The 17,848-nt window shown below is 42.8% G+C and overlaps 1 protein-coding gene across 3 annotated transcripts in view; it reads right to left on the minus strand.

Annotated features, from left to right (window-relative positions):
* PHLDB3 (pleckstrin homology like domain family B member 3) overlaps positions 1 to 17,848 on the minus strand; it is a 77,228-nt gene that overhangs the window by 44,527 nt on the left and 14,853 nt on the right. For all 3 annotated transcript variants that reach the window (XM_073570649.1, XM_073570651.1, XM_073570650.1), the window contains 2 exons: positions 9,202 to 9,452; positions 1,779 to 1,910 (listed from right to left, as the gene is read on the minus strand). In XM_073570649.1, coding sequence (XP_073426750.1) covers positions 1,779 to 1,910; positions 9,202 to 9,452 — 383 coding nt within the window. The remainder of the gene's footprint in view (positions 1 to 1,778; positions 1,911 to 9,201; positions 9,453 to 17,848) is intronic.

Here is a 17,848-nt window from a genome sequence, read left to right on the forward strand (position 1 = left end):
ACTTCTATGGGCAGTCATCTTCATTCACTTCTATGGGCAGACATCTTCATTCACTTCTATGGGCACCATTCTCCATTCACTTCTATGGGCAGCACTCTCCATTTACTTCTATGGGCAACTCTCTTAATTTGCTTGTATGGACAGCGATCTCCATTCATTTCTATGGGCAGTGCTATCCATTCACTTCTATGGGCAGCACTATCCATTCACTCCCATGAACTGCACTCTCCATTCACTTCTATGGGCAACTATTTCTGTTCACTAATATGGGCAACCATCTCCGTTCACTTCTATGAACAGCCCTCTTTGTTCACTTCTATGAGCATGGCTCTCCATTCACTATTATGGGCACTGCCCTGTGCTCACCTCTATGGGCAGCACCCTGCGTTCATTTCTATTGGCAACACACGGAGATCACTTCTACGGGCAACGCTCCGATCACTTCTATGGGCGGCGTTCTCCGTTCACTTCTATGGGCAGCACCCTCCGTTCACTTCTACGGGCAACACTCTCCATTCACTTCTATGAGCATAATCTGCTGCTCTGTGAAGTGAAACTCTGAAGTACTTTGTAACTCGTTTCTTCGGCTATTTTAATATTCTAATTGTCTCTTTAGAGGGGAAGAGGACAGGAACTCTAGCTCCACCTATTGAAAGTAACAATCCTAAAAGTCAATATTGACCATTTAACGAGCCTTATCATATGAGTTGGGATAAAAGCCAAACCATATCTTCGGCATTTTTAAAACCTCTACTTGCTGTCACTGAATGAAAACAGTCTTATTTACATCCTACTCCCAAGATTCGCAAAGTACATCAGAAAGTTTCAGAAGTTTGAAATTTGCTCCCTTTAAAGGTACGAGTGGAGGATTTAGGGGTCTGACCCGCCGGCCAACTTTCAGCTTTACGGCAGCATCCTCTTTATTATCAAATTATGAGAAAATCCTGACTGGACTCTGCTTTTAAAAAAATAAATAAAACAAGCGGTAGAGTTTATGTGACATGATATGTCCCCCAGCGTGATGACTGTGATGTTCCCAGACAGCAGTGCCATCCCTCGCCTCCTCTGGTTTTGGTTCTTTCCCCCTAGGGTAAATGTGTCTGGAAATACAGGTTTGCCAAGATGCCGGAGTGACACAGAGCAGCTTGTGGAAAGAAGGATCATTGGACATGGCTGGCAGATCAGGAATAACACCAAATATACAAGAAAAACACTGACTCTGAACTGTTATATAATATAATGGGATGTCACTGTTAGGGTGTGTGCACACGTTGCGGATTGGGCTGCAGATTTTTCAGCGGATTTGGGAAAATCCGCAGGTCAAAAGACCTGCGGTTTATCTGCGGATTAGACTGCGGTTTTGCCCTGCTGTTTGACAAATGTACAATGGAGCAGGTGTAAAACCGCTGCGGAATCCGCACAAAGAATTGACATGCTGTGGATTTGAAACCGCAGCAAATCTGCGCAGAAAAATCCGCAGCATGTGCACAGCGTTTTTTGTTTTTCATTGATTTTAATGGTACTGTACAACGCAGCAGAAACTGCTGTGGATCCGCAGGGCCAAAACCGCTGCGGATCCGCAGCAGAATCCACAGTGTGTACACACACCCTTATATGTGATCCTGGGAAAGCTGGGTGGCAAACATTGCCTTACATACCATACACCAAAATGTCAAATTTCCATTTCGGTAATTTGGAAAAGCTGGGTGTTGGTCTTATGGTTAGTACGCACCCTGACCTACACTGCAGTATTGATGTGCACTATTTCTATAGGCTACCTCGATTTTCAGCTCTCGCCTCTGTAGCTGCAGCTCCCGGATCTCCTGCTCCAGCTGTGAAATTCGGTTCATCACTTTAATCTGCTCGGCCTCCAGTCGTCTCTGAACCGGATTTCCCGCTAATTCTTCATGCTGCAGCGGAAAACAGAAAAATCAGCCGATTATAAAGCTAGCGGCCATAATGGTTCCTGGGAAAGCTGGGTGGGTAATAGTAGGACGTCTACACGGCCGCAATAACGCAATATCTTATCCTTCTTTCCCGGAAACCTCCATCAATGAGACGTCTGGGTCTCGTCATTCATTGTAAACAGTGCTGCACTAAAGATGACTCTCACTGCGGTGTTTACAGTCAGAGTGCACTGTGTAAACCTCATAGACGTCCCCCCCACCCCCCGAGGAACAAATACGGCCCACATTGTGACTAAATGAAAAAAAAGAACCCTAAAATAGAAATAATCTATGAGACACTGTATATTGTAGGGGATGTCGATAAAATCCAGATGTTGCAGAGATGAGTTTGTCATTTAACTCTTTGTGGCCCCATACGGTAGATACAACCGCAATCATATGTAACACATATAACATGTCCTGATGTCACCATTTTACACCATGAAGGTCTTTCTTGCTGCAGTTGTGGGGTTATGTTTTGATCTAGATGCACATAGTATGGGGAAGGTAGGGATGGTAGCTTCAGTATGTGCCCTCTGTTCACAGTGTATGCCATACGCCATACCTCTAAAGGGCAGGAAAGAGGGGCACACATTGCAAGGTGGGCAACATTTTTTTCACCTGCCCCATGTTCGCACAGAAATAGTGCCGATCGTGAAGCCCCTTAGTGTTCACACAAAGTTCAATACCTGTTTTATGACCCCCATGTATAGTGATGACCCTCCACACAATAGGATGCCCCACAGATACCACCCACACAGAATGATGCTCCTACAATGACCGCCACCTAGTGTAATGCCTTCACAGTGACCCTCGTATATAATGATGCCACCATTGTGCCCACACGCAATGCCTCAGAGTGCACCCATAGAATAGGACACCCTCACAATGCCACTATACAGTAGAATGCCCCAAAGATGCCACCCACACAGAATGATGCTCCCACAATGACTGCCACATAGTGTAATGCCTTCAGAGTGACCCCCGTACATAATGATGACACCATTGTGCCCACACGCAATGCCTCACAGTGCACCCACACAATAGGACACCCTCACAATGCCACTATACAGTAGGATGCCCCAAAGATGCCACCCACACAGAATGATGCCCTCACAATGACCGCCACATAGTGTAATGCCTTCACAGTGACCCCCACACATAATAATGCCACCATCGTGCCCACACGCGATGCCACTATACAGGATTCCCCAAAGATGCTACCCACACAGAATGTTGCTCCCACAATGACCGCCACATAGTTTAATACATTCACGGTTACCCCCATACATAATAATGCCACCATCGTGCTCACACGCGATGCCTCACAGTGCACCCACACAGTAGGATGCCCCAATAATGCCACTTCACCTAGTAGATGCCACACACACACACACACACACACACAATAATGGCCCCACAATAGCCCCCACATAGTATGATGCCCCCAAACATTATGATGCCCTGCGGATACTCCTCCACACACCCTGCCAATACCCCTACACAGTATGATGCTCAAAAGATGCCTCTCACACACAATGATGCCCACACAGTGCCCCCAACACAGTTTGATGCTTCCATACAAACATTATCACCCCCCTCCACGAATTATAATGTGCACCGAGTACATTTTCCCCTACTATGATGCATCTCTACACAAATAAAAAAGACAACGATGTTGCCACGTTCTCATGAGCAATACTTCGGCCTGTGCTGTGTGTGGTCTCAAACAACAAAGGTAATGATGGAGCCAAGAGCGGACTGCTCCCTGCTTCACCATTATATTCATCTGTGGACACAGATACTGGTAAACGCAGCACATGTCAACGGCCTCCCAGGACAACGAGACAGCTCCCCAAATCCAGGACTGTCTTGTTTGATGAGAGAGAGTTGGCAGGCATTGGGTATGCCCCTGACTCAGTACCATTTTTATAATTGCACCATACTTGGCGACCTCTGTCAGTCCCATCAACATTGAATGTGGCGGTAGCGCGTATGTGAGATACAGCCTAAGCCTGAGGGCTCCTCATCGATGGGGATCTTACATTTACAACCTATCCTGGGGCTACTAAATCCTTTAGTATAGTATCAATGGCAGGAATGGACCTTCGGAAGGTCTATAGATGACCGGTGTGGGACTTTTTGTAGGTCTTGTCTCCTAGTTATAGCAAATGCCTTGTGGGAATAATTACTCTCTTAGCAAAAAGCCCCCATTATATATATATAGTGCATGTAAACCTGATGTGACCCCTGGGTCAGACAGCAGAGTTATTTGCTAATGGCAATTACATAACGACTAGAATTTTTGGCAACAGCTGCTCAATTGATGGTAAATTGTACAAAATGGCTGCCATAAAACATGGAGGCCATTACTGAGACATTTACAGATGTGTTTTATTCATGAACACCAAGTGATATGAGAAGACTAATGGGTAGAATAGGAGGCCGACAAACTAGCGGTCACTTCCACTACTCCCAATATATATATATATATATATATATATATATATATATATACACACATACATACACACAGTATATATGCACACAGTACTTATACGATGGAGTACTTGCCCCTAAAATATGTCTCCTGACCTGACCTAGACTAGAAATAATGGGGCATATTTATTTAAAAAAAAAAAAAAAAAAAGACTAAACGAACAACCTGTCTTTGTCATCCATAACAACCAATCACAGCTCACCTTTAATTTTCCCAGAGCTATTTACAAAATAAAAGCTGGACTATGATTGGTTGCCGTGGACAACAAAGTCAGGCTGTTCTTTTCTCCATCTTTTTGATGAAAGAGGCATATTAAGATTTAAAAAAAAAAAAAAAAAAAAATTTTCTAGTTACAGAAATAAAAAATTACAAATTCTTATTGTTCCTTAAACAAAATCATGGGTGTAAAAAAATATTAGCTATAAAAAGCTATCTGCAAGAAAAATGGATAGGAAAAAAAAAATGTTATCGTAACATATATACAAAAATGTGTGCGTAAGAAAAAAAAATGAAATAAATACGCGGTTAAGGACATTCTGATCACATGTAATGTAATGTGCAGGACTTTGGTACATCGTGTGTATTGCGGTCGGCCCGTGCCTGGCGTTCTGCCTGCTGTCACCTGCGGCTGGGGACTGTACGTTGTCACCTCGGCCCGTGACTCACGCAATGCTAGGATATGGCAAGTTGTCCTCGTCACCTCCCTCCCCCCTCCGTGTTCGAGACAGAAAAGGGGATCTGGGCAGAAAGCCAAGTGCACTTTTCTCACCATCTCCATTACAGGAAACCAGAAGATGGAGGCCCTAAAATTCTAAAGAACCATCGCCAATATTATATATGTGGCGCCCCTGAGGCTCAGTCGCCACAGAGGTACTGCACCTTCTTCTCCTAAGGTGTAGTGCCCCACCAGCCTAGGTAAATTGGGAACTCCTTTCCACACTCCAACACCTGCATCCCACACACAGGATAGTTCAGTAGGTCCGCCTAGCAGCTTCAGGCTGGGGGTAGCTGAGCACCCTTCGTGGAACCCTGCTTCGTAACACGAGATGTGCTGGGAGGTGGGTGGAGTTAGTATAAAAGAAGGGGAAAGTAGAGAATAGTAGGTCAGTCTGACAGAAGGTCAGTCTGGGGTGAGTCCCAGAGAAGTTCAGTTCTGAAGTTCAGTTTTGAGTTCAGTTTAGAAAGAGAGTGCTGCAGCTGCCTCAGTGATTTGAGCCAGCTGGCACGGGAAAGAAAAGAGAAAGAGAAGGACGTAGACCTGCAACCTCAGCTTCCATAAGAGAGAGAAGGAACAGCGCGGAACGAAGGAGTCGGAGAACAGAGAGGAGATGTGGGTTGAGAGAGTACCCTGCCTATAGGTTCTCAGCGCAAGGCCGGGGCCCGGTCCCCGAGGTTGTATGGACACTTATGGTTCTGCAGCAGACACCGGTGGAGTAGTTGGCTGTAAATGCACTACTTCCATCAAAGACTTGGGACACAACAGCAACTGGATAGAGAGCCAGGACTTCTGAGAGGGAGTCCCCGATAGAGGCTACAGCTGTCTGTCATACAAGTAAGGTTCTAGGAACATCTGACAGGAGGAATTCCAGAGAACTACGGTACTGGAGTTCTTAACACTAAAAGGCGCAATAGAGGAGTCGTTCAGGAAAGGCACATGTTGGCGGAGTGTTGGAGAGGAGAACCCTGACTTGCCCGGGAGGTTGATTGAGTCTCTACCCCGGAGGACACGACACGGAGGCAGGCACCAGTGGGTACCACGAACTGTGAGTAAAGCTTTGAAACTGCAAGCCCTGGTGTCCTCCATTCATTCGCCGTTAACACCTTCAGCACCGCCACATCTGGGTACCAGCATCTCTACCATTCTGCGCCTCTCCTCATCCATTGCACCTACACTGCCCTGGGACTACAGCTCCACCTGTGGGGAGCTATACCATCTTTGCTGCACCACACCATCAATCCCAGCGGATCTGTATGCAGCGTTGGCTTACCATCTCCCTTGCCAAACACCACGGGTGGCGTCACAAACTATTGAAATAAACTTTAACACCATTAACATCACCGCCATGGATATTGGGCGCCCAGGGCCACGGACCGGGTCACTGCTGCTGTGAGTACCTCGCTGCCCTGGGTGTGAGGGTGACCTATATATATATATATATATATATATATATATATGTGTGTGTGTGTGTCCTATATAAATATTTTCTACGGTACGGTAGGTGCATTCAACTACCTTGCAGGATTCTCCAGGGTAAAGGGAGAAAGTGTAAGTGGAACCCCTGACTTCTCCCAATGTTAAATTTTAACATCTGATCTTTTATTCTCCCAAGAATTTGGCAGCAGTTTACTCCATTCTCCTCATGAAGAATCTATGTACGCTCGAAATAACTGGGTGTGCATGAATATTAGGAATGGCGGTCAAGGTAAAAAAATTAATCTAGCTGACATTTATCTAAGTTGTAGGGGGGTCCTATAAGCCTGAAATAGAGGAAACTTGGACACATACTACGGACCTCAGCATCTGAGGGGGCTACTCTACCTAGTTTTGAACATGTACATGCTGTATTATACAGCCAGCACCTGCCTCTAACAAAAGGGATAGGAGATACCTCTGATCACCTCTTAGATGCCTCTGAAGCTACTCTAGCGTCAGTAATAACCAGAGGGTAACAAGGGACTCGTTTGCTTAAAACTTGACTCGTAATCCGGGCAGTTGCCGTTCAGGTTCCTGAGAAAGCAGGGTGACCACCCCGTGGAAGCTGATGTCTAGGGGATGACGCTGATTTGATTGATGGTTTTCGGTAACACCTGTAATTATGTTCCCAGTTTGTAGCACTGGGAGCGGTTTTATTGCCTTCTCTTCTTGCCAAGTGCTAGTGTTACACGAAGATTCTGCACTCTTTATGAAGTCCGGGGGAGCTGAGATATTGGGAGCTGTTTGATGTTTCCCTAGACATTGATCACTGCTGTTTTTCCTGCCTTCCCGTTCACACCTGTACACTTCCACATGCTATAAAAGTCAATAGGATGGATCTTTCACATCTTTATGGTCCCTACAAACAGCATCTCATATCTCAGCTTCCTGTGCTATTACAATGATAATTACATACCATTACCTGTCTATGGTATGCAATATACAGGGGTTGGACAAAATAATGGAAACACCTAACATTTTGGCATCATAATCTTCGAACATGTTATAAACATGCAAACCGTGACATATGGTATCGTTTTGTAGTTGATTATTTGTGTTATGTGATATGTGTATGTAAATGAACTGTTTGTTTTGCAGAATTGTAAGAACATTGATGAGAACCTGATACCAATGGCAGACCTCTCAGATTTTCAAAGAGGCCAAATTGTTTGTGCTCGTATGGCAAGCGCTAGTGTAACAGAAAGTGACCCGAATGCTTGGCGTGTCAAGAGGTACTGTCTCCAAAGTAATGACTGTGTTTGACAGAGAAGGAAAAACGTCCGCAGAAAAGCACAGGTCCGGCCGAAAGTCAAAGTTGACTGAGAGAGACCATCGGACTCTAAAGCAAATTGTGAGAGAGGATCGCAAGACCACGGCTCCGAAAATCAATGATGAGCTCAATGAACACCGACAGAACCCAGTTTCCACAAAAAATGTTCATCAGGAGCTGCACAAATCTGGATTCCACGGAAGAGCTGCAATTCGAAAACCGCTACTCTCAATGACAAATGTTTCCACGCGTTTAGAGTGGTGTAGAAACCTCCAGAATTGGTCCCTCGAGCAGTGGAAACGTGATATTCTCAGACGAATCATCGTTTACCCTATTTCCCACCGAGTGCACGTTTGGAGACAGCCAAAAGAAGCATTCCATCCAGACTGCCTTCTCCCAACCGTAAAACATGGCGGAGGTTCTGTGATGATCTTGGGTGCTATTTCGTGGAGATCCGCCGGGCCAATGATATCCCTTCATGGAAGAATTAACAGCCGCGATTAGACATTTTGGGCGACCAAGTGCATCCTATGGTTCAAGCACTGTTCCCGGAGGGGAACACCATCTTTCAGGATGATAATGCACCAACTCATACAGCTAGAATCGTTAAAGCATGGCACGAGGAACATTGTAATGAAGTTGAGCATCTTATCTGGCCCCCACAATCCCCAGACCTCAACATTATTGAGCATTTATGGTCGATTTTAGAGATTCAAGTTAGACGTTCATTTCCGCCGCCATCGTCGCTCAAAGAACTGGAGGGTATTTTAACTGAAGAATGGGCTACAATTCCTTTGGAAACAATTCACACCTTGTATGAATCCATACCTCGGAGAATTGAGGCTGTAATCGCCGCAAAAGGTGGATCTACAACATATTAAACTAACTTTTGTTGATGTTTCCAGGTGTTTCCATTATTTTGTCCAACCCCTGTATATAAAGAGAGAGAGAGATTTACAGCATTAGATCAACTTACCCTTGTCCTGGAGGAAATCTAAAATCGCTGCCTTCTACATCAGCTGTACATATAACACTCTGGTATGTCCATTGCTGTATTATGGGATGTCATTCACAAACTTATGGGCAACATCCTGTCTCAGGCCCATAGGAAAAACCTATAATATTGTGCTATGCCTTCATCATCCTTTGTTAAAGGGATATCACATCTTAATTCTTGAAAGTGTCCTTAGAAGGACATTTTTGCACCGCCTATTTTTGGCAACGGTGACTATTACTCCAGGTGGCAATAGCCAAAACTGTCCTAAAAAGACTATCCATTCCCAGTGCTCACCTGAGTGTGTGCACTTTCCGTACTGCTGGTCTCCTCTTCATCCGTGGTACTGTCCGTCACCCTTCCTTCCTCCGAGGACACAGAGTCTCCTTCCAGTTCCTCCACAGGGGGTTCCCATACACATTCTTCATTCCTTTCGGGAGACATGGACTTAGTTTTCCGATTCCCTGACTTCAGGCAGATTTGTAGCTCAGGCTGCCCCAACAGCGTTCCAGGACATCCAACAACCATGAGGAACCAAGATGTGAGCCCTGTGAAGAGAAGACAAGTGTCAGATGGAAACTCAAGATGTGGGCCTTAGAACTTCCAGACTATATAACTAAGGAAGCTACGGATCGCATCTTCAGGCCCCTCCAAGTTCCCAATCATAATTGACTATATAACAATGCCTCATTCACTACCATCATAACTTTCAAGTTGCAAAAAATTAGTTACTTTGCAGATTTTCAAACAGAAATGTCAGACCCAATATATAAATGACATCCATTATCTTACCATGGGCAGCAATGACGTAAAATCAAGCTGTGAGTGCAAATTCAGTGCGGTTCCCCACCACCCTTAGATAATAGGCCTGTACGAGGTTCTAAAAATGTGGCAACCATTGGACAATAATTTAATTTAATATGGCGGAAATAGTGGGGGCACAAGAGGCCCTGTTTTCACCCAAAGCAGAAGGTCAATGATTAGGTATAGCACCAAGTCATACTTCACTTCTCCTACAGACTTGCTGGAAGGCTCAATCCAGTTGACCTTTGGAGGCCCCAGACAATCTGAAGGTACCTCCTATAAAAAATGGTTCCCAAAGTGCAGTACATCTTTAAATTAATGCAATGTAAAAGCGAGTACCTAGTCCAGAAGGGTAAGTTGCCAAGTCTCAAAGCTGAATGACCCTCTCAAGGTATCCCAGATCCTAAACACCCAATTTAAGAGCACCTAGAGTTTCAAGTCACCCCAAGACTTGAGAGCCTGATAGGGCCAAGAAGGTACCTTCACCCAATATGAGGGGACTATAAATGATATGAGAGTTAGGGAACTGTTATAGATTTTGCACTGGCGCAAAAAAATTTCAAGCTATGCCTCAGAAGAACGGGGTAGCATCCATGCTCCAATGCCCTGCAAGCCAAGAATCAGAGTGCACACTTCCAAAAACAAGTATTTACTAGGGAATATTGTGTGATGTTTGAAATGAGGTTCTCGCATGAAGGTCTGCCGTACTTTCATTGCCTATCAGTGACAATGCAGTTTTAACATTCTCCCTAGAAATGGGAAATGATCCCTTGGTAAGTGAGGGCATAAGTACTTTCGCACCCTTACCCCATTTATGGGTGAGTTCCCATGTTCTCCCTCAGTGTACTTTTCTCATGATATACCGCACTGTTTATTGACTTTTTAGTAAAACTGCAGCTTCTCACCACAAGGGCTAAGCTTCGTCTCCGAGAGACTTCTTGGACATTTCATTCTCAAAATGCTGCAAACCTGAGGCAACAAAGTCACAGAGGATATGTTGTGCCATAGAGCCAAGAGAAGCCATTACTTTAAGACTATGTCCGTTTTTGGCATCATTTGTGCTTTGACAGCAGATGTATTATCTGCAGACTTTCACTGCCTTAAACTGTGGGTGTAAATGCTGGGCTGACGATGACGAGGATCAGCATGGAAACTCCCTAAATGCTGTCAGTGACCATAAATATCTGGAAATTCTGCTGGGAAAATCAGGACTTTCCATTAAAAAGTCCATATAAGTGTATGAGTGGAAAGAGAGAAAGAAAGAAATAAAGAAAGAATGAGAACGAACTATATACAGGTTTCCAATATTATCTCTTCTTAAAACAAAACGGGGTCATATTTAACTAGTAGGGGGGGCGCAGTTTTGTGATAAGTGACATAATGGTCCTCTAGCTGAGGCCTGCACATAAAATATTTAGTACCAATATACGGCATCGCGCTTGGCACCTCATTGCGCTAAGTGGGGCAACAGCTGCAGAACAGGAGCTATATAGAAACCACAATTATCTGCTACATCCCCTTCTAGTAGTGACAAAAGGATTGGAGAGTAAAGAGCCCTAGAGCCTGGAAAAAGATTTTAGAATACTGTAAAAACATATTGACTGTGTAACAACGAGGCTCAGGTCGCAAGTCCATTGTCAACCAGGCATGATATTTCAATGGAACACAAGAAGATAATCAGCAGCAAGACACCATTGGAGTAACAGTCCAACAGGTGAAAATCAACTCTGCCAAATCCTTACAGTACCATTTTGTCTTTATTTGCTGCAAGCTATATAGTGAGCTCACTATCACAGCAAAACTAGCAGGTGCCATCATTAGTGCTACGCTACTCTAATAAAAGATATATGGGACAATCTGACCCTAATTCAACTATACTGTACATTAATACTTAAAGAAAGTGCGAGGGACCGCCATGGGGATTTGGGGCTCCTCAATCAATGTTTTTCTTTAAACCTATATTGATATTATTTTGAAACAATAAATATTTCAAGCTCAGGATAGATAGATCGATAGATAGATAGATAATTAATTAAAATTTCGCAGCACTACCAAAAGAAGCCGGATGCAATAAAACCTGTTAAGGTGATATCCAAACCTCCAAAATAAAAAAAATCAGAAAAAAACAGGCAGCACTCCAAAAATTAAAGTGAAAAACTGTTGCCTGTTTTTTCTGATTTTCTAGATACAGTTGTGACCAAAAGTATTGACACCCCTGCAATTCTGTCAGATAATACTCAGTTTCATCCTGAAAATTATTGCAAACACAAATTCTTTGGTATTATTATCTTCATTTAATTTGTCTTAAATGAAAAAACACAAAAGAGAATGAAGCAAAAAGCAAAACATTGATCATTTCACACAAAACTCCAAAAATGGGCCAGACAAAAGTATTGGCACCCTCAGCCTAATACTTGGTTGCACAACCTTTAGCCAAAATAACTGCGACCAACCGCTTCCGGTAACCATCAATGAGTTTCTTACAATGCTCTGCTGGAATTTTAGACCATTCTTCTTTGTCAAACTGTTCCAGGTCCTTGATATTTGAAGGGTGCCTTCTCCAAACTGCCATTTTTAGATCTCTCCACAGGACTCATTGCTGGACACCTTAGAAGTCTCCAGTGCTTTCTCTCAAACCATTTTCTAGTGCTTTTTGAAGTGTGTTTTGGGTCATTGTCCTGCTGGAAGACCCATGACCTCTGAGGGAGACCCAGCTTTCTCACACTGGGCCCTACATTATGCTGCAAAATTTGTTGGTAGTCTTCAGACTTCATAATGTCATACACACAGTCAAGCAGTCCAGTGCCAGAGGCAGCAAAGCAACCCCAAAACATCAGGGAACCTCCGCCACGTTTGACTGTAGGGACCGTGTTCTTTTCTTTGAATGCCTCTTTTTTTCTCCTGTAAACTCTATGTTGATGCCTTTGCCCAAAAACCTCTACTTTTGTCTCATCTAACCAGAGAACATTCTTCCAAAACATTTTAGGCTTTTTCAGGTAAGTTTTGGCAAACTCCAGCCTGGCTTTTTTATGTCTCGGGGTAAGAAGTGGGGTCTTCCTGGGTCTCCTACCATACAGTCCCTTTTGACTCAGGCGCCGACGGATAGTACGGCTTGCCACTGTTGTACCCTCGGACTGCAGGGCAGCTTGAACTTGTTTGGATGTTAGTTGAGGTTCTTTATCCAACATCCGCACAATCTTGCGTTGAAATCTCTTGTCAATTTTTCTTTTCCGTCCACATCTAGGGAGGTTAGCCACAGTGCCATGGGCTTTAAACTTCTTGATGACACTGCGCACGGTAGACACAGGAACATTCAGGTCTTTGGAGATGGACTTGTAGCCTTGAGATTGCTCATGCTTCCTCACAATTTGGTTTCTCAAGTCCTCAGACAGTTCTTTGGTCTTCTTTCTTTTCTCCATGCTCAATGTGGTACACACAAGGACACAGGACAGAGGCTGAGTCAACTTTAATCCATGTCAACTGGCTGCAAGTGTGATTTAGTTATTGCCAACACCTGTTAGGTGCCACAGGTAAGTTACAGGTGCTGTTAATTACACAAATTAGAGAAGCATCACATGATTTTTCGAACAGTGCCAATACTTTTGTCCACCCTCTTTTTTATGTTTGGTGTGGAATTATATCCAATTTGGCTTTAGGACAATTCTTTTTGTGTTTTTTCATTTAAGACAAATTAAATGAAGATAATAATAACAAAGAATTTGTGTTTGCAATCATTTTCAGGAAGACACTGAGTATTATCTGACAGAATTGCAGGGGTGTCAATACTTTTGGCCACAACGGTAGATAGATAGATAGATAAAACAAGGAAAGATAAGAGCATCGCCTGGGTAACAAATTTTGTGAGCAAAGCCTACTAGGTTTTACTTTACAGTTCAGAAGGGACGGCCAAGGGGTTTTGTATCACTCTAATAAAGTTTTCTTAAACCTCATAATGATAACACAATATGAAAAATAAATATTACAAGCTTTCAATTTGAACCAGAAGAAGTTTCCTATATTACACAGTACAGAGTCTTCCTACTATTCACCCCTCTGTCTAATTTCTCCAGAGCAATGAATCGGTAAGTCCTTGAATAGGCTCCTAATGATGCATTAAGAAAACATTATGTCTGATCCGTGGATCTCTCCGGAAACACCTCTCTTTGTTAGCAGTTAATAAGAGCTTAATGAAGCACCACCTTCATTGAGATGGGGATTTAGTGCCTTAGTACTACTGTATTAATCTAAGAAAGGAATGGAGATGGGGCTAGGTTCACCCCTGCGCTTGAAGGTAGTGCATCTTACTTCTGTTTTCCTGTGCATTTTGTCTGTTTTCCACTTGCACGCAATAACGATGTAGTAGTTCTGAGTTTGTCATTAGGCTTCACATAATCAGTCACGTTTAAGTTAATTTCTTCCTTTCAAATCAGAGGACTACTATTATGGCTGCCAACAATCCATCCTTGGTGCCTAGCCTGCATTGTATTTCTGAGTATCAAAAATTTAGCACAGACACTTCTGCAAAAGGTGAGATAGTGACCACCACTAGGTTGGTGTTGATGTCTGCAATGATAGACAAGATGGCAGAACTCGCAATACGGGTCCTACAAACGGTCACGAGATGAATTGTAATAAACTTCTCCTGTGCTCCAGTTTGGGAGTGGAAGTCGTGGTTAGCTCCCTTGTTGGGTGTAACAAGTATTAATTTTCCAGGTCAAACAATGCTATTATTTAATTCTATACAAGCTGAGACACGTATGCATTTGTGCTCACATACAGATGTAGCAGTGCTGAATTTATCATTTAACGCTTTAGGACTTCATTGTTGGTGTATCTTGATGATTGCAGTCTACTCAATACCTCAGTTAGCCGTAATATAACCCTTCACTGAAAGTCACTGACACAGGAATCCTGGAAACTGATACAGCTGCTTCTCACAAAATTAGAATATCATCGAAAAGTTAATTTATTTCCGTTTTTCAATAGAAAAAGTGAAACTCATATTATATAGAGTCATTACAAACAGAGTGATCTATTTCAAGTGTTTATTTCTGTTAATGTTGATGATTATGGCTTACAGCCAATGAAAACCCAAACGTCATTATCTCAGAAAATTAGAATAATTAACAAAACACACCTGCAAAGGCTTCCTAAGCATTTAAAAAGGTCCCTTAGTCTGTTTCAGTAACTCCACAATCATGGGGAAGACTGCTGACTTGACAGATGTGCAGGAGGCAGTCACTGACACAATCCACAAGGAGGGTAAGCCACAAAATGTCATTGCTAAAGAAGCTGGCTGTTCACAGAGTGCTGTATCCAAGCATATTAATGGAAAAGTTGAGTGAAAGGGGAAAAAAGTGTGGTATAAAAAGGTACACACGATAACCGCAGCCTTGAAAAGATTGTTAAGAAAAGGCCATTCAAAAATTTGGGGGGAGATTCACAAGGAGTGGACTGCTGCTGGAGTCATTGCTTCAAGAGCCACCACACACAGACTATCCAGGACAAGTGTCGCATTCCTTGTGTCAAGCCACTGATGACCAAAAGCCAACGCCAGAAGCGTCTTACCTGGGCCAAGGAGAAAACGAACTGTTGCTCAGTGGTCCAAGGTGTTGTTTTCAGATGAAAGTAAATTTTGCATTTCATTTGGAAGTCAAGGTCTCAGAGTCTGGAGGAAGAGTGGAGAGGCAGACAATCCAAGCTGCTTGAGGTCTAGTGTGAGGTGTCCACAATCACTGATGGTTTGGGAGCCATGTCATCTGCTGGTGTAGGTCCACTGTGTTTTATGAAGACCAAATTCAGCGCAGCCGTCTACCAGGAAATATTAGAGCACTTCATGCTTCCCTCTGCAGACAAGCATTTTGGAAATGGAACTTTCATTCTAGAGCAGGATTTGGCACCTATCCAAACTGCCAAAACTACCAATACCTGGTTTACAAACAACAGCATCACTGTGCTTTATTGGCCAGCAAACTCGCCTGACCTTATCCCCATATAGAATCCATGGGGTATTGTAAAGAGGAATATGAAAGACACCAGACCCAACAATGCAGACAAGCTGAAGGCGGCTATCAAAGCAACCTGGGCTCCCATAACCCCTCAGCAGTGCCAAAGGCTGATCGCCGCAATGTCACACCGCATTGATGCAGTAATTGATGCAAAAGGAGCCCCGACCAAGTATTGAGTGCATTAACTGAACATTTTGGATTTAGCAATCATTTTTCAAGCTGGTTTTATACAGTATTCTAATTTACTGAGATAATAACATTTGGGTTTTCAATGGCTGTAAGCCATAAGCATCAACATTAACAGAAATAAACAAATAAACACTTGAAATAGATCACTCTGTTTGTAATGACCCTATATAATATGAGTTTCACTTTTTGTATTGAAGAACTAAAATAAATTAACTTTTTGATGATATTCAAATTTTGTGAGAAGCACCTGTATATGGAGCTGTCTAGTAGTCACCAATGATTGTTTTGTCTAACTAAGGCCGTTTCACACTTGCGTTCCTTTGAGCTGCGCACAGCAGCCGCTAAGCTCCGCCCCCTGCCGTGCCTCCTCCGGTCAGCTCCGCCTATGGGCGCATGACACCTGCGTACCCTATCTTTACCATTGGGTACGCAGGCCGTGCGCAGGTATGCGTTTGCCGGCGCATGCGTCCTTTTGACGGTGTGCCGAGCGCACCAAAATGCAACGTGCGCTCGGAGCTGACCGGAGGAGGCACGGCAGGGGGCGGAGCTTAGAATTGGCCGTGCTCAGCTCAAAGGAACGCAAGTGTGAAACCGGCCTAACAAAGTAAGAGTTCTGCAGTGAATGAAGCAAGAATGTGTGAACATGGCCTAATATAAAAAAAACCTTGGGTTTCCTGTCGTCCTGTGTATACAACAGGCTATAATCTAACTAACCAAAACCTAGCTCTGCAACATCTGTACATACACCACTTTGGCTACATGTATAAAAGATGTCGGCTTCTCTAGCTGCTGCATTACATATAAATATACTGCTCGGATGTATTCTATGATAACATGAATTTGGTAAAAACAGGAATTATTTCCCCCCTTCTTTTCCTGATAGATAATGTCTAATTACATGTAAATGACACAGGATTCCCGCACATTGATTACGAGAGAATTCCAAGCAGATGACTACAGTTATCTTCATTAAAGAGTAATTCATCAAAAATATACTGAGACACATATGGATAGATCAATTGATAGACAGTTAATTAAAAGGGAATTGCCATGGGGTTGTATGTCACCCCATTAAAATTTTTCTTTAAACCCATAAACAATAACATGATTCAATAAATATTTCATGTGAAAAATAAATAAATAGATGCACGAAGAGATGATAGATAGATAGATAATGAGATTAATAGATATTTTACAATATTCATCCTTTTATCATGTGTCCTTTTTATTCTCCTTCACATAAAGCACGATATCCTGCAATTAAATTTCTGTTATGCTATAATTTTTTTCTATTTTTAGATCCATTTATCTGCTAATTGCAGAGTGTGCTCTGGGACCCCCTGTCATTTTTTTTCTCATTCATATGATTCAGTCATAATGTGCAACATAGAAACAGTTCTGAAGTGAATGAAAATAACTAATGAACACCAGTTCACCTGTATGAGGCCTCTATCACACAGCAACCCATATCTTAGTTTCCTCCGAGAAACAAAAATTGAAATAAACATTAATTAAAATTTCTATTGGAGCTTCACTCTAGTATACAGAACTTGAATTTCCTGCAGTCCTATGAAAACAAAAGAATATCATCTAACTTACACCAATCCTAGGTTTGCAACATTTGTATATGCACTGCTTTGGCTACAAGTATAAAAAGCATTGGCTTCTGCATTACGTAGAATACATTCACGCAGTTTGTTTATATGATAACATTAGTTTCTCAAAAACAGGAAATATTTTCCACCTCGTTTTCAAAATAGATATTATTTAATTATATGTAAACTTTACAGGATTCCCACACAGTCATTATATGACAGAATTCCAAACAGATGACTACGAATATCTTCATTAAAGGGAAATGCAACTAAAATATACGGAGATAGGCATGAATAGATAGATTGATAAATACCGTAAATGTGAGATACATAGCTAAATAGTTCAGA

This window comes from Dendrobates tinctorius, unplaced genomic scaffold, assembly GCF_039654945.1.
Source record: "Dendrobates tinctorius isolate UK_male_01 unplaced genomic scaffold, ASM3965494v1 ptg000028l, whole genome shotgun sequence".
NCBI lineage: Eukaryota > Metazoa > Chordata > Amphibia > Anura > Dendrobatidae > Dendrobates > Dendrobates tinctorius.